The sequence below is a fragment of the Ylistrum balloti genome, unplaced genomic scaffold, assembly GCF_031769215.1.
Source record: "Ylistrum balloti isolate Yb309-2 unplaced genomic scaffold, AGI_CSIRO_Ybal_v1 Utg369622, whole genome shotgun sequence".
NCBI lineage: Eukaryota > Metazoa > Mollusca > Bivalvia > Pectinida > Pectinidae > Ylistrum > Ylistrum balloti.
In genome coordinates, this window is record NW_026781892.1 from 1028761 (window position 1) to 1056015 (window position 27255).

General features: G+C 38.3%; 1 protein-coding gene across 5 annotated transcripts in view; it reads left to right on the plus strand.

Annotated features, from left to right (window-relative positions):
• Window positions 1–24357, plus strand: part of LOC132549731 (DENN domain-containing protein 1B-like) — a 48293-nt gene extending 23936 nt beyond the window's left edge. For 4 of the 5 annotated variants that reach the window (XM_060213689.1, XM_060213704.1, XM_060213697.1 and 1 more), the window contains 4 exons: window positions 1855–1968; window positions 4392–4462; window positions 8701–8878; window positions 17375–24357. In XM_060213689.1, coding sequence (XP_060069672.1) covers window positions 1855–1968; window positions 4392–4462; window positions 8701–8878; window positions 17375–18595 — 1584 coding nt within the window. In that variant the 3' untranslated portion in view covers window positions 18596–24357. The remainder of the gene's footprint in view (window positions 1–1854; window positions 1969–4391; window positions 4463–8700; window positions 8879–17374) is intronic. The other variant, XM_060213712.1, reaches the window with a different exon arrangement.
• Window positions 24358–27255: the final 2898 nt, after the last annotated feature.

The window sequence follows — 27255 nt, forward strand, 5'->3', positions numbered from 1 at the left end:
ACATGTCAGCTCCAGCCCTCCCTTAGCTTAACAGAAAAAGATACTGATCTGACTGCCTTAGTGTTGGCTGTGGAGCAGTAAGGAGTCGGTGCCACTTGAGGGAATTCTCAATCAGAAAACTTTTTCAACTTATTTTACAAATCTTCAGCCTTTAATTTTGCATTGTAAATGACATCTGTCTGCTATTGCAAATGTCATATCAGAAATTTTGAGAGCAGGTTTGCTAACAACTCTACTTTTTATATACAATTAAGCCTGTCTAATGTCTTAAGAGCCAAAAGTTGATTGCAATTTAGAGATGGGTAATAATGTTTGACCAGACTCACCAACATGATATATGTTTATATATCAAAAGGTCTTGCTTTGCTACTCTCATCATAACAGTTATACTTAATATTAAATAAAAGCAAATATTAAAACATAGCGAACTTACCAACACTGATATCTAACACAAAATCCTGCAAAGTAAATAATATGATAGTTTAATCCCACACACTAATATTGTGTCTTAGTAAATATTTTCCAGGTCCTTACTTCAAGGTGAAGGTCATAGATTTAATATCTAAAATGAAGTTTTCCTGTCAAAAAAAAAACTAATTTCTGCATTAAATAGTATCAATCCATACTTAACTACTGGTAGGTGGAGGTTTATACAGAAATTTCAATGCTACAATTTTACAAAGGTCAAATAATTTAATAGGTAAAGTTTTTTAAATTTTGAATATATCTATCATTATTCATCTGTTTAGTGCATAATTTTCTTGGCATTGATTATAAAACTTAGGTAATGTATCCATGTCAAGGGTCAAAGTATAGTGTAGTGTAAAACATGATTATACCTGATATGAGGATAGACTAGGGCTTCTCCAGGCTGTATTGATAGTATGTACCCTGTTAAGCTGTATAAGGACTGGTTCGTCAGAAATATTGACTTGCATTCTTCATTTTGTTTGCAAAACTCTTTTGTTCTTTGCTCATTCGCTCATTTGCTTGTAAGGCAAGTGGTGTGATGTCTGTCGTTTTTCCAAGCAACATTTTTTTACATGAAAAAAAAAATTTGATTATGAACCATTAAATGAGATGTGATAAAGTAGTAGTTTCTGTGAATGAAGCATTTAAGTTTGCAAAAAGAAATGACCTTGACCCATATTCAATGTCACAGGGATCAAATTTGTTAAAACCTGAACAAATTCATCTGATTGACCACAAGGAGATTGTGAAAAGAAATAATTTTTCAACTATAATGCACATCACAGGAGGCATATTAAGATTGCTGTTAGTAAGTGCTGTGAAGTTTGTGAAACAAGATGACCTTGATCTATAATTAAAATCACAGAGGTCAAATTTGTTTTAAACATTTTTGTGATTAACCAAAAGACAGAAAAGAAGTGGTAAAAGTTTTTTTCTATTTTATGTAAAATGTTGTAAGAATAGTTTTGATTAAAGCCTTACAGAAAATTACGTTCAGTTGTAGATGAGTTAGTTGAAATAAATTTATCACTTTGAATGTCTATGATATGATATGTCTATTTGATATACAGTTAATACAGGTGAGAGATGGCGGCTAACTGGGCTTTTGTTTAATTAAAATCTAAGCTTTTGTTATAAAAAGGGAATTTATGTTGCTTTCTATAGAGAAAGAGGTGGTGTAATGAGTAAACCATGAACGGTTTACAGCTTGTCACCTCTTTATGATGTTGTATATCTGTATGATGCTGTGATACTAACATCAGGAATAGTCTGTTTGCTGCCAGATATCTCCTCGAAAGGTTTGGTAAATACACACCAGGAAGTTCACATCAAGTCACAAGCCTTAATAAATGTGCACGCTTCATCATAATTTGCTTGTTCCAGGAGGATGAACCTGCTAATACGAAGACTAAAAGCATGAAATATCCGTCCACCCCAAAAATGACCTCCCGCGATCGCCCCTCTACAGTTATAGGGCAACCACTGAAAACACTACGTGTAAGTTACGAAGTCATTTAATCAGGAAATCCATCAAACATCTGCTGTGAAAGGTCCTGCCTATCTCGGCAGGGATTTTAAATGAGATGTCTTTCAACTTGGGGTATCAGACCAGGTCTGCCTCAATAGGGGGTATCAGACCAGGTCTGCCTCAACAGGGGGTATCAGACCAGGTCTGTCTCAACATTGGGTATCAGACCTGGTCTGCCTCAACAGGGGTATCAGACCAGGTCTGTCTCAACAGGGGGTATCAGACCAGGTCTGTCTCAACATGGGGTATCAGACCTTGTCTGCCTCAACAGGGGGTATCAGACCAGGTCTGTCTCAACATGGGGTATCAGACCTGGTCTGCCTCAACAGGGGGTATCAGACCAGGTCTGTCTCAATATAGGGTATCAGACCTTGTCTGCCTCAACAGGGGTATCAGACCAGGTCTGTCTCAGCATGGGGTATCAGACCTTGTCTGCCTCAACAGGGGTATCAGACCAGGTCTGTCTCAACATGGGGTATCAGACCTTGTCTGCCTCAACAGGGGTATAAGACCAGGTCTGTCTCAGCATGGGGTATCAGACCTTGTCTGCCTCAACAGGGGGTATCAGACCAGGTCTGTCTCAATATGGGGTATCAGACCTTGCCTGCCTCAACACGGGGTATCAAACCTTATCTGCCTCAACATGGGGTATCAGACCAGGTGTGTCTCAACAGGGTTATCAGACTAGGTTTGTCTTAACAGGGTTATCAGACAAAGTCTATTTTACATTACAAGGTCACAAGTCAAGGTCATTAAAGACATAGAAACATAGTAAAGACTGTTTATGAGTCCAGTTCTACACCATATTTCACAGAATGACTGTATATATCTATAGAATAGTCACTCAGTTCTGGATCAAGAGCTTTGCTGTCATTTTCTTAAATTTCAAGAAGTAAACTGTACTGTAAAGGCATTGATTTTTTGTTTTTTATTTTCATTTATTTGGTGGGTATTCAAAATCTGCAAATTTTATATGTCCACAAAATAATAAATGGTTAATAAAGGATTTCATGTGTAAAAATTAACTACAAAATCAAGTACTCATATAAAAATAGATATTCTTAGAAAACCACAAAATTCTTACCCCATGAAAAATTATGGTTTTAAAGTATTACTTACCTAACAATTGTGAAATGAGTTTTTCCTTCTTAAATTAATCACTCTCACTTGCTCGGATGGAAGCACACTGTGGGAGGAAACAAGAAACTCGTGTTGTTGGGCAGGGGACCCCGTACCTTTTCATGTCATTTAGGTCATCAAACCCCAGATGGCAAAGTGAAAGTACTTTATCACTGCCCCATGCATCCACCCATTTTCTGGTCACACGTCAGTGTTTATTCTGTCATGGGCATGGAAATGACCAGTTTGTTTGTAATGATGCAAGCTATTTTTGCTATTCTTTGTGCTTGATTTATTAAGAAGTATTATAAGATTTTAATCTCTTCTCAGCAGTATATGCGATTTTGGGAGATTTTTTATAATTTTTTTTCTCTCACTTCCTATAGCTTTTTTATCATTATCTTTCGACATTTTGAACAAATTGATCTAAATAAAGATTATTCCGTCAAGTGACTATAATGCTTGGTTTTAAGAAAGTGCTTGGTTGTTGTTGTAAGCATGGAGAGCATGTACTGGTTGCATGTTATGTATCCCACATACAATGTATAACCTATTATAAATTATGCTGTCTATATTGTTGTCTAGTTTAATTCATCATTTTTGTCATAATTATGTAACAGATATGCCAAATCCATTGTTCAAAGAAGTAATCATTTCAGTATTTATCACTAATATATTGCCTAGACCATAGCACTAAGAAAATATTATGTATGTTTGTTTTTTTTTCGAGGAAATTCCATTATTTTGTAACTATGTACTGTTAATATTTAAGACTGCCTATATCAAAGACCCTGAAGTTATCACGGATTGTCTGTATCAGTGACCTGTTAATTATCTGAGACTGTCTATATCAGGGACCTGTTAGTTATCTGGGACTGTCTATATCAGTGACCTGTTAGTTATCTGGGACTGTCTATATCAAAGACCCTGTAGTTATCTGAGTCTGTCAATATCAGGGACCTGTTAGTTATCTGGGACTGTCTATATCAGGGACCTGTTAGTTATCTGGGACTGTCTATATCAGTGACCTGTTAATTATCTGGGACTGTCTATATCAGTGACCTGTTAGTTATCTGGGACTGTCTATATCAGTGACCTGTTAGTTATCTGGGACTGTCTATATCAGTGACCTGTTAGTTATCTGGGACTGTCTATATCAGTGACCTGTTAGTTATCTGGGACTGTCTATATAAGGGACTTGTTAGTTACCTGAGACTACCTATATATGTGTTCAATATTTCTTCTTGAAAAAGAACAAACATTTATTTTTTAGCCTCCTCGACCTCCAGTGCTGTCTTCACCAACAGGAGACAAACTTATTGTGTCATCATCATCACAGGACAGGTAATTTGAACCTAAGTCAGAATTAAATGTCCTATAGATATGTACTTCTCCAGATAGAAGATATATTCAGGTTTTAGCTCCCATGAAAAATTTTGATGTTCAGGAACATGTCTATTCTTTGTTCATTAATTAAATGTCATTGCTGTTAATTCTTACTGCAAATAGATCAAGGAAAATTTACTGAAGGTTAGATGTTGGATTGTGCTCATGCATCCAAGGTCAAGGTCACATGTTATGCTATAACTACCTATCTAGGGAAGGTCACTGGGTCAATGAAACATAAGTAAATCCATGATTTTCCTGTTACTCCTTCAGATCTTGTCACATGAAGGGCAAATGTTTGGGAAATAACTTCAGACTCACTGCACTTTTGTGAATATGTAGGTGCATGAAGTGTTGTGATTGATACTGAATTCGGTACTGTATGGCAAAAATGTGTTGTGTACTGAGGCTGTGAGTTATGTACTGAGGCTGTGTGTTGTGTACTGTGTGTTGTGTACTGAGGCTGTGTGTTATATACTGAGGCTGTGTGTTGTGTACTGAGGCTGTGTGTTATGTACTGAGGCTGTGTGTTATGTACTGAGGCTGTGTGTTATGTACTGAGGCTGTGTGTTGTGTACTTAGGCTGTGTATTGTGTACTGAGGCCGTGTGTTTTGTACTGAGGCTGTGTGTTGTGTACTGAGGCTGTGTTTTGTGTACTGAGGCTATGTGTTGTGTACTGAGGCTGTGTGTTGTTACTGTGTGTTGTGTACTGAGGCTGTGTGTTGTGTACTGAGGCTGTGTGTTGTGTACTGAGGCTATGTGTTGTGTACTGAGTCTGTGTGTTATGTACTGAGGCTGTGTGTTGTGTACTGAGGCTGTGTGTTATGTACTGAGGCTGTGTGTTATGTACTGATACTGTGTTGTGTACTGAGGCTGTGTGATATGTGCTGAGGCTGTGTGTTGTGTACTGAGTCTGTGTGTTGTGTACTAAAACTGTGGATTGTGTACTGAGGCTGTGTGTAATGTACTGAGGCTGTGTGTAATGTACTGTGGCTGTGTGTTATATACTTAGGCTGTGTGTTATATACTGAGGCTGTGTGTTGTGTACTGAGGCTGTGTGTTATGTACTGATGCTGTGTGTTATGTTATGTACTGAGGCTGTGTGTTGTGTACTGAGGCTGTGTGTTATGTACTGAGACTGTGTGTTGTGTACTGAGACTGAGGCTGTGTGTTGTGTACTGAGGCTGTGTGTTGTGTACTGAGGCTGTGTGTTATGTACTGAGGCTGTGTGTTATGTACTGAGGCTGTGTGTTGTGTACTGAGGCTGTGTGTTGTGTACTGAGGCTGTGTGTTATGTACTTAGGCTGTGTGTTGTGTACTGAGGCTGTGTGTTATGTTATGTACTTAGGCTGTGTGTTGTGTACTGATGCTGTGTGTTGTGTACTGAGGCTGTGTGTTATGTACTGAGGCTGTGTGTTATGTACTGAGGATGTGTGTTGTGTACTGAGGCTGTGTGTTATGTACTGAGGCTGTGTGTTATGTACTTAGGCTATGTGTTGTGTACTGAGGCTGTGTGTTATGTTATGTACTTAGGCTGTGTGTTGTGTACTGATGCTGTGTGTTGTGTACTGAGGCTGTGTGTTATGTACTGAGGCTGTGTGTTGTGTACTGAGTCTGTGTGTTATGTACTGAGGCTGTGTGTTGTGTACTGAGGATGTGTGTTATGTACTGAGGCTGTGTGTTATGTACTGATACTGTGTTGTGTACTGAGGCTGTGTGATATGTGCTGAGGCTGTGTGTTGTGTACTGAGTCTGTGTGTTGTGTACTTAAACTGTGGATTGTGTACTGAGGCTGTGTGTAATGTACTGAGGCTGTGTGTTGTGTACTGAGGCTGTGTGTTATGTACTGAGACTGTGTGTTATGTACTGAGGCTGTGTGTTGTGTACTGAGTCTGTGTGTTGTGTACTAAAACTGTGGATTGTGTACTGAGGCTGTGTGTAATGTACTAAGGCTGTGTGTTGTGTACTGAGGCTGCATGTTATGTACTGTGGCTGTGTGTTATATACTTAGGCTGTGTGTTATATACTGAGGCTGTGTGTTGTGTACTGAGGCTGTGTGTTATGTACTGATGCTGTGTGTTATGTTATGTACTGAGGCTGTGTGTTGTGTACTGAGGCTGTGTGTTATGTACTGAGACTGTGTGTTGTGTACTGAGGCTGTGTGTTATGTTATGTACTTAGGCTTTGTGTTGTGTACTGATGCTGTGTGTTGTGTACTGAGGCTGTGTGTTATGTACTGAGGCTGTGTGTTATGTACTGAGGATGTGTGTTGTGTACTGAGGCTGTATGTTATGTACTGAGGCTGTGTGTTATGTACTTAGGCTGTGTGTTGTGTACTGAGGCTGTGTGTTATGTTATGTACTTAGGCTGTGTGTTGTGTACTGATGCTGTGTGTTGTGTACTGAGGCTGTGTGTTATGTACTGAGGCTGTGTGTTATGTACTGAGGATGTGTGTTGTGTACTGAGGCTGTGTGTTATGTACTGAGGCTGTGTGTTGTGTACGGAGTCTGTGTGTTGTGTACTAAAACTGTGGATTGTGTACTGAGGCTGTGTGTTATGTACTGAGGCTGTGTGTTATGTACTGAGACTGTGTGTTGTGTACTGAGGCTATGTGTTATGTACTGAGACTGTGTGTTATGTACTGAGGCTGTGTGTTGTGTACTGAGGCTGCGTGTTATGTACTGTGGCTGTGTGTTATATACTTCGGCTGTGTGTTATATACTGAGGCTGTGTGTTGTGTACTGAGGCTGTGTGTTATGTACTGAGGCTGTGTGTTGTGTACTGAGGCTGTGTGTTATGTACTGAGACTGTGTTATGTACTAAGGCTGTGTGTTGTGTACTGAGGCTGCGTGTTATGTACTGTGGCTGTGTGTTATGTACTGAAGCTGTGTGTTATGTACTAAGGCTGTGTGTTGTGTACTGAGGCTGTGTGTTATATACTTAGGCTGTGTGTTATATACTGAGGCTGTGTGTTGTGTACTGAGGCTGTGTGTTATGTACTGAGGCTGTGTGTTATGTACTGAGGCTGTGTGTTGTGTACTGAGGCTGTGTGTTGTGTACTAAAACTGTGGATTGTGTACTGAGGCTGTGTGTTATGTACTGAGGCTGTGTGTTATGTACTAAGGCTGTGTGTTGTGTACTGAGGCTGCGTGTTATGTACTGTGGCTGTGTGTTATATACTTAGGCTGTGTGTTATATACTGAGGCTGTGTGTTGTGTACTGAGGCTGTGTGTTATGTACTGAGGCTGTGTGTTGTGTACTGAGGCTGTGTGTTATATACTGAGACTGTGTGTTGTGTACTGAGTCTGTGTGTTGTGTACTAAAACTGTGGATTGTGTACTGAGGCTGTGTGTTATGTACTAAGGCTGTGTGTTATGTACTGAGGCTGTGTGTTGTGTACGGAGGCTGTGTGTTATGTACTGTGGCTGTGTGTTATATACTTAGGCTGTGTGTTGTGTACTGAGGCTGTGTGTTATGTTATGTACTGAGGCTGTGTGTTGTGTACTGAGGCTGTGTGTTATGAACTGAGACTGTGGATTGTGGACTGAGGCTGTGTGTTATGTACTAAGGCTGTGTGTTATATACTGAGGCTGTGTGTTGTGTACTGAGGTTGTGTGTTATGTACTGAGGCTGTGTGTTGTGTACTCTGTGTGTTATGTACTTAGGCTGTGTGTTGTGTACTGAAGCTGTGAATTGTGTACAACCAGAATGGGTTGTGTACTTTGGCTGTACCAGGACAGTATGTTGTGTGTTAAGACAGTATGTTGTGCATCAACATAAAGGTTTTGTACTGGGGCAGTGTGTATTGTACTAAAACAGTGTGCTGTGTACTGTGACTGTGTGTTGTTTCTAAGGCTATGTGTTGTGTACTTTGTCTTTGTGTTGTTTACTAAGGCTGTGTATTGTGTACCAAGACAGTGTGATGTATACTGAGTGTGTTGTGTAATAAGTCAATGTGGTGTGTACAAGGCAGTATGTTATGAACTAAAGCGGTAGTTTGTATATTAATACAGTGTGTTGTGTACTGTTAGGATAGATAGATAGGAATGATAGATAAATGATTTGTAGGTCTACATGCGCAATGTAGAAGTAGTGACCTTTCAGGAATCGTTGTCCATTTTCAGGGTTATAATCAAATTACATTGTTTCTGATAAAAAATTTTGGTCTTGAATTTGTATTTTAAAATTTTTGCAGGATTTCAAGATACAAGATGATAACGGTGGAAGAAAAGTTTCATGATGACTCTGATGTAGAGTTAGCATACAACAGGGTTAGTGTGAATCTTTTGAGTGACCCAGATATTCAACAGGCACTGAACCGAGCTGCCAGTGCAGAAAACATCGTCCGTATGTCAGGCAAAACCCATCAACTGGTAAGGAGAGTTTTCCTTACCCGGTGTGGTCATGCATGACTTTGTGTGAGGCAGTACTGGATAAGCCTGCCATGCCTGCTTCAACTCCCTCCACACCATCTACATAAATCTACAGCAATGCCTCTGGTCTGGCAAAAATTGTCCCTCCTGCACGTAACTGCTAACCATTTTTGCTGCGATAACCAATATCTTCACCAGCCATTGCATTTCGGTGATGGGCAATATCCCCACCAAACAACAATGAAAGTAGCTTTGCTTACAAATGTCCCCACCAATTATCACAACTTTTCTCATTGATAACCAATATCTCTACCAACCCTGAAACCAACTTTTTGTTTTGATAACTAATACCTCCACCAACACAGACACCAACTTTACTCTAATAAGCAGTATCACCACTTATTTTCACAACTTTTCTAATTGATAACTAATATCTTGACCAACCTTCACAACTTTTCTCATTGATAACTAATATCTCGACCAACCTGCACAACTTTTCTCATTGATAACTAATAGCTCGACCAACCTTCACACTTTTCTCATTGATAACTAATAGCTCGACCAACCTTCACACTTTTCTCATTGATAACTAATAGCTCGACCAACCTTCACAACTTTTCTCATTGATAACTAATATCTTGACCAGCCTTCACAACTTTTCTCAGTTGTGCATTTGACCTGATTCCCAGAAATCCCCAAGCCATTTAGCCTCTTAACCAGACCTTACAAAATCCACAGAATTAGGGAATCAATTTGTACTCTCAGCTCAGTCCCAAACTTGAAAAGATCCCCAGGTGAACCCAAAACATTAGTACACACGACCTGATCCTAAGCTTGACAAAATCGCCAGATGAACCTAAACCATTTGTACATTTTAATCCCAAGTGGACCTGAATCATAGAAGTATCTATTGTCAAACCTGTATCCAACCTTTGCCTCCGTTCATCATTCGCCTTGTGTTCCTATCTGGATCTTTCATTACTTTATCATACCAAACCTCCTTTTCCTGTAAATCTGACATACCAAACCTCCTTTTCCTGTAAATCTATCATACCAAACCTCCTTTTCCTGTAAATCTATCATACCAAACCTCCTTTTCCTGTAAATCTATCATACCAAACCTCCTTTTCCTGTAAATCTGACATACAAAACCTCCTTTTCCTGTAAATCTATCATACCAAACCTCCTTTTCCTGTAAATATCTAGAGTAAAACAGAAAACCTGTCCTTTTCACACTTCAGGATCTAAGTAAAACAGAAAACCTCATACCAAACCTCACACTTCAGGATCTGTAAAACAGAAAACCTGTCATACCAACCATCACACTTCAGGATCTAGAGTAAAACAGAAAACCTGTCATACACTGTAACAACCATCAGTCTTCTGTTTATAGAGTAAAACAGAAAACCTGTCATACCAACCATCACACTTCAGGATCTAGAGTAAAACAGAAAACCTGTCATACCAACCATCACACTTCAGGATCTAGAGTAAAACAGAAAACCTGCCATACATACCAACCATCACACTTCAGGATCTAGAGTAAAACAGAAAACCTGTCATACCAACCATCACACTTCAGGATCTAGAGTAAAACAGAAAACCTGCCATACAGTGTACCAACCATCACACTTCAGGATCTAGAGTAAAACAGAAAACCTGTCATACCAACCATCACACTTCAGGATCTAGAGTAAAACAGAAAACCTGTCATACAGTGTACCGTGTACCAAGTCACAAACAGAAAACCTGTCATACCAACCGTCCTTCAGGACCAACCGTCACACTTCAGGATCTAGAGTAAAACAGAAAACCTGTCATACCACCCATCACACTTCAGGATCTAGAGTAAAACAGAAAACCTGCCATACAGTGTACCAACCATCACACTTCAGGATCTAGAGTAAAACAGAAAACCTGTCATACCAACCATCACACTTCAGGATCTAGAGTAAAACAGAAAATCTGTCATACCAACCATCACACTTCAGGATCTAGAGTAAAACAGAAAACCTGTCATACCAACCATCACACTTCAGGATCTAGAGTAAAACAGAAAACCTGTCATACCAACCATCACACTTCAGGATCTAGAGTAAAACAGAAAACCTGTCATACCAACCATCACACTTCAGGATCTAGAGTAAAACAGAAAACCTGTCATACCAACCATCACACTTCAGGATCTGTAAAACAGAAAACCTACCTTCACACTTCAGGATCTAGAGTAAAACAGAAAACCTGTCACATACAGAAAACCTGTCATACCAACCATCACACTTCAGGATCTAGAGTAAAACAGAAAACCTGTCATACCAAACATCACACTTCAGGATCTAGAGTAAAACAGTCATAAAAACCCATACCATCACACTTCAGGATCTAGAGTAAAACAGAAAACCTGTCATACCAACCATCACACTTCAGGATCTAGAGTAAAACAGAAAACCTGTCATACCACTCGTCACACTTCAGGATCTAGAGTAAAACAGAAAACCTGTCATACCAACCATCAGACTTCAGGATCTAGAGTAAAACAGAAAACCTGTCATACCATTCGTCACACTTCAGGATCTAGAGTAAAACAGAAAACCTGTCATCATCACACTTCAGGATCTAGAGTAAAACAGAAAACCTGTCATACCAACCATCACACTTCAGGATCTAGAGTAAAACAGAAAACCTGTCATACCAACCATCACACTTCAGGATCTAGAGTAAAACAGAAAACCTGTCATACCAACCATCACACTTCAGGATCTAGAGTAAAACAGAAAACCTGTCATACCATTCGTCACACTTCAGGATCTAGAGTAAAACAGAAAACCTGTCATACCAACCATCACACTTCAGGATCTAGAGTAAAACAGAAAATCTGTCATACCAACCATCACACTTCAGGATCTAGAGTAAAACAGAAAACCTGTCATACCATTCGTCACACTTCAGGATCTAGAGTAAAACAGAAAACCTGTCATACCAACCATCACACTTCAGGATCTAGAGTAAAACAGAAAACCTGTCATACCACTCGACACACTTCAGGATCTAGAGTAAAACAGAAAACTTCAGGATCACACTAGGAGTAAAACAGAAAAAATTCGTCACACTTCAGGATCTAGAGTAAAACAGAAAACCTGTCATACCAACCATCACACTTCAGGATCTAGAGTAAAACAGAAAACCTGCCATACAGTGTACCAACCATCACACTTCAGGATCTAGAGTAAAACAGAAAACCTGTCATACCACCCATCACACTTCTGGATCTAGAGTAAAACAGAAAACCTGTCATACCAACCATCACACTTCAGGATCTAGAGTAAAACAGAAAACCTGTCATACCACTCGTCACACTTCAGGATCTAGAGTAAAACAGAAAACCTGTCATACCACCCATCACACTTCAGGATCTAGAGTAAAACAGAAAACCTGTCATACCAACCATCACACTTCTGGATCTAGAGTAAAACAGAAAACCTGTCATACCAACCATCACACTTCAGGATCTAGAGTAAAACAGAAAACCTGTCATACCAACCATCACACTTCAGGATCTAGAGTAAAACAGAAAACCTGTCATACCAACCATCACACTTCAGGATCTAGAGTAAAACAGAAAACCTGTCATCATACAGAAAACCTCCACTTCAGGATCTAGAGTAAAACAGAAAACCTGTCATACCAACCATCACACTTCAGGATCTAGAGTAAAACAGAAAACCTGTCATACCACTCGTCACACTTCAGGATCTAGAGTAAAACAGAAAACCTGTCATACAAACCATCACACTTCAGGATCTAGAGTAAAACAGTAAAACCTGTCATACCAACCATCACACTTTCAGTAAAACAGAAAATCTACCAACCATCACACTTCAGGATCTAGAGTAAAACAGAAAACCTGTCATACCAACCATCACACTTCAGGATCTAGAGTAAAACAGAAAACCTGTCATACCAACCATCACACTTCAGGATCTAGAGTAAAACAGAAAACCTGTCATACAGTGTACCAACCATCACACTTCAGGATCTAGAGTAAAACAGAAAACCTGTCATACCAACCATCACACTTCAGGATCTAGAGTAAAACAGAAAACCTGTCATACCAACCATCACACTTCAGGATCTAGAGTAAAACAGAAAACCTGTCATACCAAATCACACTTCAGGATCTAGAGTAAAACAGAAAACCTGTCATACAAAACTCCATCACACTTCAGGATCTAGAGTAAAACAGAAAACCTGTCATACCAACCATCACACTTCAGGATCTTAAAACAGAAAACCTATCATCATACCAACCATCACACTTCAGGATCTAGAGTAAAACAGAAAACCTGTCATATCACACTTCAGGATCTAGAGTAAAACAGAAAACCTGTCATACCAAACCATCACACTTCAGGATCTTAAAACAGAAAACCTGTCATACCAACCATCACACTTCAGGATCTAGAGTAAAACAGAAAACCTCCCATCCTCTGTTACAACACACCCACTTCAGGAACTAGAGTAAAACAGAAAACCTGTCATACCAACTGTCACACTTCAGGATCTCATACCAAACCTCCTTTTCCTGTAAATCTATCATACCAAACCTCCTTTTCCTGTAAATCTATATCATACCAAACCTCCTTTTCCTGTAAACCTATATCATACCAAACCTCCTTTTCCTGTAAATCTATCATACCAAACGTCCTTTTCCTGTAAAATTATCATACCAAACCTCCTTTTCCTGTAAATCTATCATACCAAACCTCCTTTTCCTATCTCTTGTCTTTTGATTCCCTGTCCTAGTTATGTTGTTTGTCTCTATTTCTTCTCTCTTTCCAGGATTATTCAGACAAGATTTCTGTCTACAATGCCTTTCTCTTTTTAATATTTCGGACAAATCCCCTTCTGTCTACATGCCTTGTCTGTCTTGTGTCTTCATTCCTGTCAAGTCCTCCTCTGTATACGTCCCTTGTCTGTCCTGTGTCTGTCTTATTTTTCTGACCAGCCTTCTGTCTATATCCTGTGTGTCCTATAGCTATCTCACCTCTTCTGCCTACATCTCTTGTGTGTTCCATGTCTTTTTTACTTTCCTGAGAAGCCGTTCTCTGTCTGCCTCATGTCTGTTCTGTATGTAGTCTTCCTTTCTGACAAGCCCTACACCATCTACTATCTTTGCCTGTCCTGTGCCGATCTTACCTTCTGTCATGTCCTCCTCAGTATACATCCCTCGTCTGTCTTATGTCTATCTTACCATCCTGACATGCCCTACTTAGTCTACATCACATATCTGTCTTTTGTCTGTTATCCTTCCAGATTCTTTGTCCAACCTACCTTCCTGAGAAGCCTTTCTGTCCACATCCTTTGTCTGTCCTGTGCCTGTCTTACTTCCAAACAAGCCCCACCTATCTACCTTTCCAATGTCTGTCTATCATCCCATACAATCACTCTCATTATCAGACATGAACAACTGAACAGAAGCATCCTTCGGGTGAGAAAAATAAGATTTCTTTGTCTTCTTAAGAAATGAAATTTGGTCTGAAGTATTCTTGGATGAAGAAAAATCAATTTTGGTGCATCTCAAAGCTTTGGGGCAGGGCTGAATAGTGGAAGTAGAGGAAATCTCTACAAGCTTTGTTTTGTAGGAATAGCTTTATTCTGTTCCACTTCCATATTAAGCATACTTAGTTGAAAATAACACCTTCTAGTACAACTTACTACAAGAATATTGTCCAAGGCTGGTTCGAAGCAGTTTTTAATGAATGATGAATCTGACTCCTATTTGAGAACAAGGCTGGGATCCAATATGGAAATTATTTGTCATATTTGAAATTAGTCAAATGACTAAATAGATGAATTAGCTATATGAACAATACAGGCTGCTTGGGCCTTTTGTCTTTCCTTCCTGATAAGCTGTCCTCAGTTTACAGCCTTTATCTGTCCTGTGTTCATCTTACATTCCTAACTAGCCCTCCATCTGCACACACATTCTTTGACTGTCTTGTGTCTTTTCATTTAATCAAACACTGAAGAACACTTTTCAGCTGTGTTATATGCTTCAGCTCAATCACAGATTTCTCACTTTTTTTTTTGTATGGTTTGCTGTGCATGCTTACCTGAGAACCCCGTTGCATGACTTTTAACCTTTAGTGGTTGCTAGGTGGCTGCTGTGGTGTTCTTTTCCTGCTTTTTAGAGCCTGTGTGATAGTGTAGAATGTTTTGATAAAGGCATGTACATGTATATTGGTAATGTTTAGTCGTACAACAACAGACTAGTGTGTTGATGATAATAGTCACTTCCTTACAATTAATAGCACCAAATATGTGTACAAGATTAACATTATCTTCCACTGGCATAATGATAGAGGGATCTCAACCTGTGGAGACAGCTTCTCAAGGCTTTCTGATTATTTGTCAGTGTGAGAACCTTCTGTTGAGGGTTGAGGTCCCCAGTCCCACCGCCAAAGTCACCTTTATGTTATCACATAATACATTAACCAAACGTCAATCTTACCTACAGACCAGTGCACCTTTTCTGTTCTAATTTAATGGCAGCATTTCTATATAATTTCCAGCATTCCCACCATACAACATTTCCATCCACCGATTCTCGCTCAAAAACCATTTGTAAAACATCTGGTCAAAGATGTCATGGAATAAATAAATCATTAATGTATCTGATCTATAAAAAGTGCCACGTATTTAAAGTAAATGGTTTCAACAGAGTTTGCTTGTGTATGTAAAATTCATGATGACATCAACTCAGTAATATCTCCCTGTCAGCTGTATGTCACATCTGTCAACATTTGTTTCTGGTGTAACATCGCCGGTGATCCCTGGCACCTTATATACCGGTATTTGTAATAAATGAAAAATTTTGAGATTTATAAAAATTACTCAAATTCCTCTATATATACAGTATATACTTTGTATTATGTATGAGAAGCTGTTCTGGTTAATTCATAACATAAAGCTGTTACAGTGGGTCATAGCATGAGTATTTTTGTTTCTGACAAATTAAAAAGTTATGTTGCTTTTTTTTAAAAAACCGTATTATTTATCCATAAACAGCTTAATTATATCACTCCTAACATTTCAATCACACTACCATACATTCTGCAACGTTCTATCATAACATTTCTGTGGTACTTCTTCAGTGATACTTAAGCATTTCCATAACACTTAAATAGCATTTCTGTCTAAGATTTGATTGACCAAGGTTTATATGGTGGGTTGATGAAGCAGAAGACACTTACTCTTCCAAAATACCTATTATACTTTTTATTGAGTCTCCATGTAAATCTTTGTTTTGTTCATATATTGCCCTAGTTTTATTGAGTTTGAGTTTATTATGTTACCATGTTGGTATTTTCTTGTTGTTTTATGGGACAGCAAATGTGTACAGGTCTGTTATACAAAGGTAAATTATCACATAAATACAAAATGTCACCTTCATGTAATACAGAGGCAAAATGTCGCCTTCATGTAATACAGTGGCAAAATGTCGCCTTCATGTAATACACTGGCAAAATGTCGCCTTCATGTAATACAGTGGCAAAATGTCACCTTCATGTAATACAGTGGCAAAATGTCACCTTCATGTAATACAGTTGCAAAGTGTCACCTCCATGTAATACAGTGGCAAAGTGTCACCTCCATGTAATACAGAGGCAAAATGTCGCCTTCATGTAATACAGTGGCAAAATGTCGCCTTCATGTAATACACTGGCAAAATGTCGCCTTCATGTAATACAGTGGCAAAATGTCACCTTCATGTAATACAGAGGCAAAATGTCACCTCCATGTAATACAGTGGCAAAGTGTCACCTCCATGTAATACAGTGGCAAAATCTCACATCCATGTAATACAGAGGCAAACTGTCACCTTCATGTTATACAGTGGCATAATGTCGAGATATTACATTTAGGTATCACATGTCAGGCAAAATATCACCTTCAGTTAACACATGTCAGGCAAGATATCACCTTCAGTTAACACATGTCACAAGTTACAGGTTCAACTGAGTGAAAATTTCAACTTTCCCTGAATATCCAAAATACCCAGTGTTGCTATTTTATTACTGTGAAGTAATGTCAAGTACTCTCAACTGATTAGATTTTTATCCACTTTTAAGGTAATTGGTTAAAATGTATTTATCTTAAAACAATTTCTTCTGAAAAACCCAAGAGGTTAAGGTCACAAGATTTGGCATTATTAAATTATGATGATTGCAGTTGACTCTCAGGTTTGTATCATTGAATAACATCGACCTACCTTAAAGGTCAAAGGAGTCAGTTGTGTTGTGATCTTTAAAGGTCTTGAAATAAATGACAGACCGAGGTTGTGATATTTAAGACTAGTAAAAAACAAGAAAGAAAAGGACATCACTATAGGATAAACATGGACATTACAAAAATAAAGTCTGCAGAAAAGGTGGCCTAATTCAACTGTTTGTGAAATTTTATTTCAAAATGAAATTTATGATAAATGTGTTGTAGGTTGAGAACCTGGACGGAACATCATCAGGCCCATCCAGTGGTAGAAACTCCCCATCTACTGTCAGTAGCTCCTCAGCGTTTGAGTACCAGGAGTCCGAGAATACTGGATATCATCATCAGGGTAACAGAGACACTTTTGGAAGTGTACCATTTATTGATATAAGCTCAGAAGATGAATATGTCGGATTATCAAATCCAAATGATCAATATGTGAAACTGGCATCATCATCTGGGAATGTTTCCACTTCAAAGTTGGGTCAGGATGATCATCCCGTTCCTCCACCCAGAAGTTCCAGGAGTCCTATTTCCACAGCTCTAGCAGACAGATTGATAAGTGACAGATCAAAGGCTGGTAGTCCACCACCTCCAGCTCCTCACTTGGCCCCGAAACCTGTACCTCGACAAAGTCTAAAGCGTAAAAATGAAGGACAACAGAAACAGCTGGCAACAGACTCACTGATGCAGTTTCAGAATTTAGAATTGGAGGATAGTTTTGATCCATTTAAATCACCAACATCACAGACAGTATCTCAGATAGACAAGTTAAAAGACCTGACTTCGCCTACAGAGGATCTCAGCACTAGTGTGAACAGGACTCCAGCCTTCAGGATGCCTGCCACAGGAATTCCTAAAAGACAAAGTATGAAAAGAGATAAGTCTTTGTCCCCGGAAAAAGACAATAATACTGGTCAAAACCTGTTGGATTTTGACCCCTTGGCTAGTTCTAGCAAAGTTCAGAGCTCTGTCCCCCAGAAAACTGGGACACAGGGTAACCCAACATCTCCAGAACTGCTACAGAATTGGAACATAGACCACTTAAAGACTAAAACACATGACCTTGGTCCAATGCCAAAGCCTGGCTTTGTACAAAGGACAGCTGCAGAGTTTGCTTTAAGTTCAGGTGGTCAGAATAACATAAGTGTATCCTATGGGAAGCGCCCCTCCCCTGCAGTTGTTCCACGCCCAACCTCAGTCCTACCAGACCACATCCCATCATCCTCTAGTCCATACTCTACCCCTAATTCGTACAATCCTACCCGCCCTAGCTACAGGCCTGTTACATCATCACCTAACATTCTCAAGCCCGAAACCTCAAAGTCCAAAGGGACTGATCCCTTTAGTGATTTGGTAGGCATCCAGTTAGGGCCGACCAGTCAACCGCCTCCAACTAACGTGGCTTCCCCAGCACCCCAAATGAATAGATGGGAAACATTTGAATAAAGAACAGTGATATGTAGATAATATGTTGTGTAAATTTTATCATAAATTGTTAAATAGATTTAGAGCCCTTGGTCATAGTGAAGTATTCTCCTTTAATTAATTGTCAGGTCCTGATTCATGTAAAGTCTGTCCACCATTTTGAAATAGACTCTTTGGTCTCCGTTACATTAGCCCACTATTCGTACTACGAGTGTGCCACCCTCTGGTCCTTGTTAAGTTTGTTCAATCTGACTTGCAATATCTCACCCCTTTGGTCCTAATTAAATCTGCCCCCCTCCCCCACCTCCACTCTAACTAGCAGTATATCGCTCTATGTTAAGTCTGTTAAATCCTACTAGATGTGTATCATTACGTCTGTTCACCAATCTTACTAGCAGTATATCACTCACTGGTCCAAGTTAAGACTGTTGACCAAACATTAACCAACTGTATGTCATTCCCTGATCATAGTCCACTAATCTAACTTGATACATATAGCAGTATATCTCCCACTGGTCAGAGTAAACTGGGGCCTCTTACTTACTACATGTAGCAGTATATCTCCCACTGGTCCAGGTAAAGTGGGGCCTCTTACTTACTACATGTAGCAGTATATCTCCCACTGGTCAGAATAAACTGGGGCCTCTTACTTACTACATGTAGCAGTATATCTCCCACTGGTCCAGGTAAAGTGGGGCCTCTTACTTACTACATGTAGCAGTATATCTCCCACTGGTCCAGGTAAAGTGGGGCCTCTTACTTACTACATGTAGCAGTATATCTCCCACTGGTCAGAGTAAACTGGGGCCTCTTACTTACTACATGTAGCAGTATATCTCCCACTGGTCCAGGTAAAGTGGGGCCTCTATTTTACTACATGTAGCAGTATATCTCCCACTGGTCCAGGTAAAGTGGGGCCTCTTACTTACTACATGTAGCAGTATATCTCCCACTGGTCAGAGTAAACTGGGGCTTCTTACTTACTACATGTAGCAGTATATCTCCCACTGGTCCAGGTAAAGTGGGCCTCTTACTTACTACATGTAGCAGTATTTCTCCCACTGGTCCAGGTAAAGTGGGGCCTCTTACCTACTACATGTAGCAGTATATCTCCCACTGGTCCAGGTAAACTGGGCCTCTTACTTACTACATGTACCAGTATATCACCCTGAGGTGTAAATGAGGCTGTAAGTAAGTCTTGTTGAATGTTTTTCATATTGTAAATACATACTACAGTATGAATAAAAATGAAATTAAAGAAATTAAATCCCGGTTTGCAAAATTAATAGCTTGGTTGGCTGGTCTGGTATTCTCATCAGCTTTATCATATGTAGAATGCTCATTTTTTGTAATCTGTCTCGGGGTATACGCCTTTACCATGGTAAACCACCAAAGTTCCTCCGCAAAGGAGATAAAACATCTCTATACTAACACAGTGATTATTGTGGGTATCAGCTATTTTATATAATAATTGTTCTACGAACAGCAACCCTTGTTTTATAAAACTTATCACCCTGGCTTTGTGAGTTCAGAGAAATTTTTTAGGTGACTTAATATTTCTAATACTTTAGTTAAGATCGCCCTCTGATTGTAGTTTTATCTGCAAGAAATAGACAAGGTATTAAGTATGTATTTAAATATTTAGAAGTTGACTTGTCAACCCATCGCCCCTAAACATAACTTTGATCACAGAGTACACAAAGGTGCTGCTATGTTTGAGAGAAGCTAATGTTTTGATATGGAAATGCAATGTATGATTGTTTAATGTTTTAACAAAAGCAATCTTAGATATTTTCAAAATGTTTGAATTGTTTGACCTGATGATAGGAATCAGTTGCCAGATGTACAGATGATGCCAGGATTCAGAAGGATAAGGTTACCAGTGACATGGGTCCTCTTTCTCCTCATCTTGATAATGTATATTGAAAAGACGTTCTTATATCTTAACTTGCTAATTGGTTGTGGTATAAAAATATCTTTTCAATGTGTTACACTTTATTTACCATTCTGTCAGCTATTTTTTCATATAGAATTGTATCACGTCAAAAGACGTTAGCTGTAAAGATGGATTCCATTTGATGGTTTTAATTTTTGTAATTTACCAAAAGTTTTATGTAAAAAAAATTTTTTAACAAAAATCATGAAATTGACTCAATTTCAGATAAATATTTTTCATATATTTCCTCCTAGAACATAGCAGAAAGGAGAACGTCCGCAAAAATAACATTTACACAATTAGGCATGTCTTACATCCTGAATGACATTCATGTGACAACTCCATCATGACGTCATGATTGTCTTGTCAATATGTTATATCTTCATCAATATTGCCTGTCTGATAGGAAAATAAATTTTCCTTCTTTTTTTTTTAACAAAAATGAGTGACATGAGAAATAGAATCTTACATTCTGGTCCAAGTCATATAGAATTATCTAATTTGTCAAATAATTTGATGTGACATGAGCCTTAAGGCTAATGTTGTACATAATTAACCATGGTTAAGGAATTCAGTATTATATGCACATTTGTATAAAATGCTGTCAAATTAAAAATAACACAATAAACAGTTTATTATTTGTAACACATGTCAAGTTAAGGATTGGTAAGTTTCTATTGTACTCTAGTCTATACACTTGTGAAGTGATTGGAGATTGAAGAGATTGGGATACCGAATGTTGACAGATGTTTTCTCTGTACTCTGCACTTAGATGAACAGGCTGTGTTACTGATCTAGATAGAAATTTCCCTTTAGACTGTAGGCAGGGTTTGGACATTACTCAGATGTGGTGCCATTGACAATTTCAGATAGAAGTTGGAGTGGTTTGAGGTTTCCATGGAATTATGGAGCCGGGTTTGTGGTTGTCTATTGGGGCGATGACTTTTTATGCCCAAGGATAGAAAGATCAAGGGCATATTATCTTGTGCTGTCTGTTTGTCTGTTGTCAACTTTAACCTTACCAATAACTTTGACATCATAAGAGGTAGGATTTCAATATTTGGCATGCATGTTTCTTATGACTAGACCTTTCTGGTGGTTCCAGAATGTTTGACTATATGACCCTGACTGTGACCTTTGACTTACATTTGGAAAAAGTTAAACATTGGCCTTAACTATTGCACAATGAAGACATAAGTGTTTCACAAAGTGTGCATGCTATTAGCACATGCCTTACACAATACAGTTTTAATGTACCACTTCAGAATTTTATTGCAACCAGGGGCATAATGTTTCATAAACACATCTTGTTGATGGAGCATGCAAACATATAGAGTACAGGTCACCTTGTCTCAACATCTGGAAACATCCATTAAGTCGAGCAGAAGGGTGCTTGCTTTCAGCTCAAAAGAACTTGAGTGTGAGTGGGGTCAGACAATTTTCATTTTAATCCTTCCTATCACAGTATCATTGTGTATGTTTCCTCTGTGCTTTTGTCCGGTATGCTTGCCACATGACAGTTGCTTGTTAAGTCTTTCATTGCTTGTGTTGTCCGTAGAAATGCATGTAACAGCTATGTTTTGGCATTGTTATATTTATTTGCTGTTTCACCGAGTTGATGTTTGCAGGCTGATAGATGTAATGTTTTGTTATCTAGAAAACTTCTACATGGGTAACTACTTTGTTTGTTACATTGAAACCATTGTTTTTATAGCCTTAGTAAATGACAAAGCTATAAGTGTCTATTTATATTTTTACTACAAGCAATATCTGTGTTTTTTTATAATAGAGACAGGCAAAGCCTTTCCTATGAACACAAGGCACATTCTATTGAGATTGCTTTTTATGTTGCCACAGCAACAGGGTTGTGTGTGGGGAGGAACTTTAGTTTGCTATCACTGATAATATGTAAAAAAAATACATTTATCCATAAAAGATTTGTTGTAGATTAAGTTCTTAATTTTCTAATCTGACCTTGTGGTACCTCACCTGACCTTGTATGGATCAATGTCAGATGGTACCTCACCTGACCTTGTATGGATCACTGTCAGATGATACCTCACCTGACCTTGTATGGATCACTGTCGGATGGTACCTCACCTGACCTTGTATGGATCACTGTCAGATGATACCTCACCTGACCTTGTATGGATCACTGTCGGATGGTACCTCACCTGACCTTGTATGGATCACTGTCAGATGGTACCTCACCTGACCTTGTATGGATCAATGTCATATGGTACCTCACCTGACCTTGTATGGATCACTGTCAGATGGTACCTCACCTGACCTTGTATGGATCACTGTCAGATGATACCTCACCTGACCTTGTATGGATCACTGTCGGATGGTACCTCACCTGACCTTGTATGGATCACTGTCAGATGGTACCTCACCTGACCTTGTATGGATCAATGTCATATGGTACCTCACCTGACCTTGTATGGATCACTGTCAGATGGTACCTCACCTGACCTTGTATGGATCAATGTCAGATGGTGCCTCACCTGACTTTGTATGGATCAATGTCAGATGGTACCTCACCTGACCTTGTATGGATCAATGTCAGATGGTACCTCACCTGACCTTGTATGGATCAATGTCAGATAGTACCTCACCTGACCTTGTATGGATCAATGTCGGATGGTACCTCACCTGACCTTGTATGGATCACTGTCGGATGGTACCTCACCTGACCTTGTATGGATCACTGTCAGATGGTACCTCACCTGACCTTGTATGGATCAATGTCAGATGGTACCTCACCTGACCTTGTATGGATCACTGTCAGATGGTACCTCACCTGACCTTGTATGGATCAATGTCAGATGGTGCCTCACCTGACCTTGTATGGATCAATGTCAGATGGTACTTCACCTGACCTTGTATGGATCAGTGTCAGATGGTACCTCACCAGACCTTGTATGGATCAGTGTCGGATGGTACCTCACCTGACCTTGTATGGATCAATGTCGGATGGTACCTCACCTGACCTTGTATGGATCAATGTCGGATGGTACCTCACCTGACCTTGTATGGATCACTGTCGGATGGTACCTCACCTGACCTTGTATGGATCACTGTCAGATGGTACCTCACCTGACCTTGTATGGATCAATGTCAGATGGTACCTCACCTGACCTTGTATGGATCACTGTCAGATGGTGCCTCACCTGACCTTGTATGGATCAATGTCAGATGGTGCCTCACCTGACCTTGTATGGATCAATGTCAGATGGTACCTCACCTGACTTTGTATGGATCAATGTCAGGTGGTACCTCACCTGACCTTGTATGGATCACTGTCAGGTGGTACCTCACCTGACCTTGTATGGATCAATGTCAGATGGTACCTCACCTGACCTTGTATGGATCAATGTCAGGTGATGCTCAACTCGATGCATACGTTGTACTTGGTTTTATCTAGAATTCAAACAGGAACTTAAGACCATCATACATAGAAACAAATATGTATCAGAAGTGATGTAACGCAACAGTTTGTAGTTGCTGTCAAAAAATTCTTGCATATTTCAATATGTTATTAATTAAAGACAAATTGATTAGTGGATGGTTCATGGTATTACGGTGAGAAGTAAGGAAGTTGAGTGAGGAAAATGTATGATTTAATATTCACACAACAATAGGAAAACTACTTACAGAAATTTGTAGATGGAAACAATTGTTACTATTTGATGTTAAACAAATGTTATGTAATTCATAAGGAACAATTGTTTTGTATCACTGTGTATTATCATTACTTACTGTTGTATAAGTGTTACTTATATTGAAATGAAACTGACGCATGAATGCAAAATGAAATACTATTATTAAAGAAAAAAAATATGAATTTGTCAAAAAGTGTTTTGTTATTAATTAGCAAAGTTTAACCTTGAACCTACTCTACCAAATGTGGCAATATCTAATATAATACACAGGACATATATTACAAAAGTATTACACAGCACATGTATTACACAAGTAATACACAGGGCATGTATTACACAGGTAATACACAGGGCATGTATTACACAGGACATGTATATATATTACACAAGGTAAAACAAGGGACATGTATTACACAAGGTAATACAAAGAGTATGTATATATATTACACAAGGTAATACACAGGGCATGTATTACACAAGGTAATATACAGGGCATGTATTACACAAGGTAATACACAGAGTATGTATATATATTACACAAGGTAATACACAGGGCATTTATTACACAAGGTAATACACAGAGTGTGTATATATATTACACAAGGTAATATACAGGGCATGTATTACACAAGGTAATACACAGAGTGTGTATATATATTACATAAGGTAAAACAAGGGACATGTATTACGCAAGGTAATACACGGCATTTAATACACAAGGTAATACACAAAATATGTATTACACAAGGTAATACACAGGGCATGTATTATGCAAGGTAATACACAAAATATGTATTACACAAGGTAATACACAAAATATGTAGAACACAATGTAATACAAGGGACATGTATTACACAGGACATGTATATATATTACACAAGGTAATACACAGGGCATGTATTATGCAAGGTAATACACAAAATATGTATTACACAAGGAAATACACAGGACATGTATTACACAAGGTAATACACAAAATATGTATTACACAAGGTATTACACAGGACATGTATTACACAAGGTATTACACAGGACATGTATTACACAAGGTAATATACAGGGCATGTATTACACAAGGTAATACACTGAGTATGTATATATATTACACAAGGTAATACACAAGATATGTATTACACAAGTAATACAAGGGACATGTATTACACAATGTAATACACAAATTTATATTACACAAGTAATACACAGGACATGTATTACACAAGGTCGTGACATAGCTTTGCTTGCATTAAAATACATTGGTCATACTGAGATAATGTGCTGTAAACCAAATTCAAGGCCTGCAACATATTAATTATTAAACAGAATTATTGTCTTTTGATAAAATTTTGTATGCAATTAAGTCATTTTCAGGAAGCATTCATTAGTTTCACTGAAAGGAAAGGGGATAAATAACAAATCAAGATATCTTGACCTTTTCTGGAGAGAAAAGTTATTTTCTGTTAGATTTAACTTTTTTTGGAACATGCCACAAACATGGCTGTTGTATGACCTGTATTCCACTTTTATTTGATAACGTCAAGTTACATCTCGTTATACCAGAATATATTCTTCTATTCATTTAAAGGATATTTTATGTTCGACCTGAGTATACTTTGCAAGATATATGTTGATTTGGTTTTTAATACTTAAGCTATGTATATATCCTGTACTTGAGGAAAGTGTACAATTTGTAATGTACTTGGGGTCATAGATTGATAGAATCTGTTACCTGTATATGTTTAATGTCCTGCCGAAATTCTCTTAACATCAGGCATCAGTTTCACGAATCTTCCTTAACTTAGGAAATCTTAACTAACATTAAAGATGACAAAAGTTGAGGAAAAACTTCCAATTTAACTACATATGCTTTCCTATGGGTAATATTAAGTACAGGAAAATTCCTGAAGTTAACAAAGATTCCTGAAACAGGGGCCAGTTTTGCCTTGAATGAGGATTTGATAAAGAAAGACAGCTCTTGACTAAGATGAAAGATCTCTAATATATATGCGTAATAGATTTTATTTCATTTACATCATTTTTGTCAAAATTTGAACAAAATCTCAACAATTTTTTCCAGTTCAATTAGATTATCTCCCTTTTCAGGTAGAATCAGACAGGCAATCAAATATGACTTCCTTTTAATAGTAGCAACTTTTGGTGCCTTACATGACATAACGGTACCAGAGAGAGGTACCAGAGAGAAGAACCTGGCACTGGGAAGCATGTAAAAAGTCCCTGTCTCGTGCACAAATGTCATGGCTTTACAACATATGATTATCTAAGTAAGAAAAATTTACCATCCAGGTCAGTGTAAGTGTCTTATAGAGATATTAATATGAGAGTTTTTGCTCGTTTCTAGTGAGTTACATGATAAATTGAATCTTACAATCATGTCCATGTAATATAGAATTAAGCTCATAAAATAACTAGAGAAATTGTTCACTGAATTCTTGTTACATACCACACTTTTCTCATTAAATTCCATATTACATAGAAACTCTGTTATATGTTGAAACACAAAATGACAAATTTGATAAGTTAAAAAGTTAATTTTATTAAAAATAAGATAATTTCATGCATTATAAAAAGTACTCTTCAAAATAACCTACACTACGTTCACGGACAAGTTGTGAGGTTAGCAAGGCAATATCGTTGTATAGTCATCTTAACAGCTTAAACAACCAGAGCACCTTCATAAATTAGTCAGTGTATTTTCACACGTTATGAACTACTGTACTCTCTTCAATTGCTGCGAGATGTGGCACTTCTCAGATCTTTTTCCGACATACATATGCTTAAATAGTTCTAAATGCCTTTTTCCTAAAAATAAATCATCATAATTTCCTCTAAATGTCATTGATAAAACTGTACTGATCAACAATCCTGTCTAGAACCTCCAAACCCTGATCATAAAGTGTAATTTTAACTCATATACAGATAACTAGCATAACCACTCACTGCTGACTCCTACAATCTTTATTCTTTATGACCATTTACAGATAACCTCTACCCTTACAATCTTTATGACCATTTACAGATAACCTCTACCCCTACAATCTTTATGACCATTTACAGATAACCT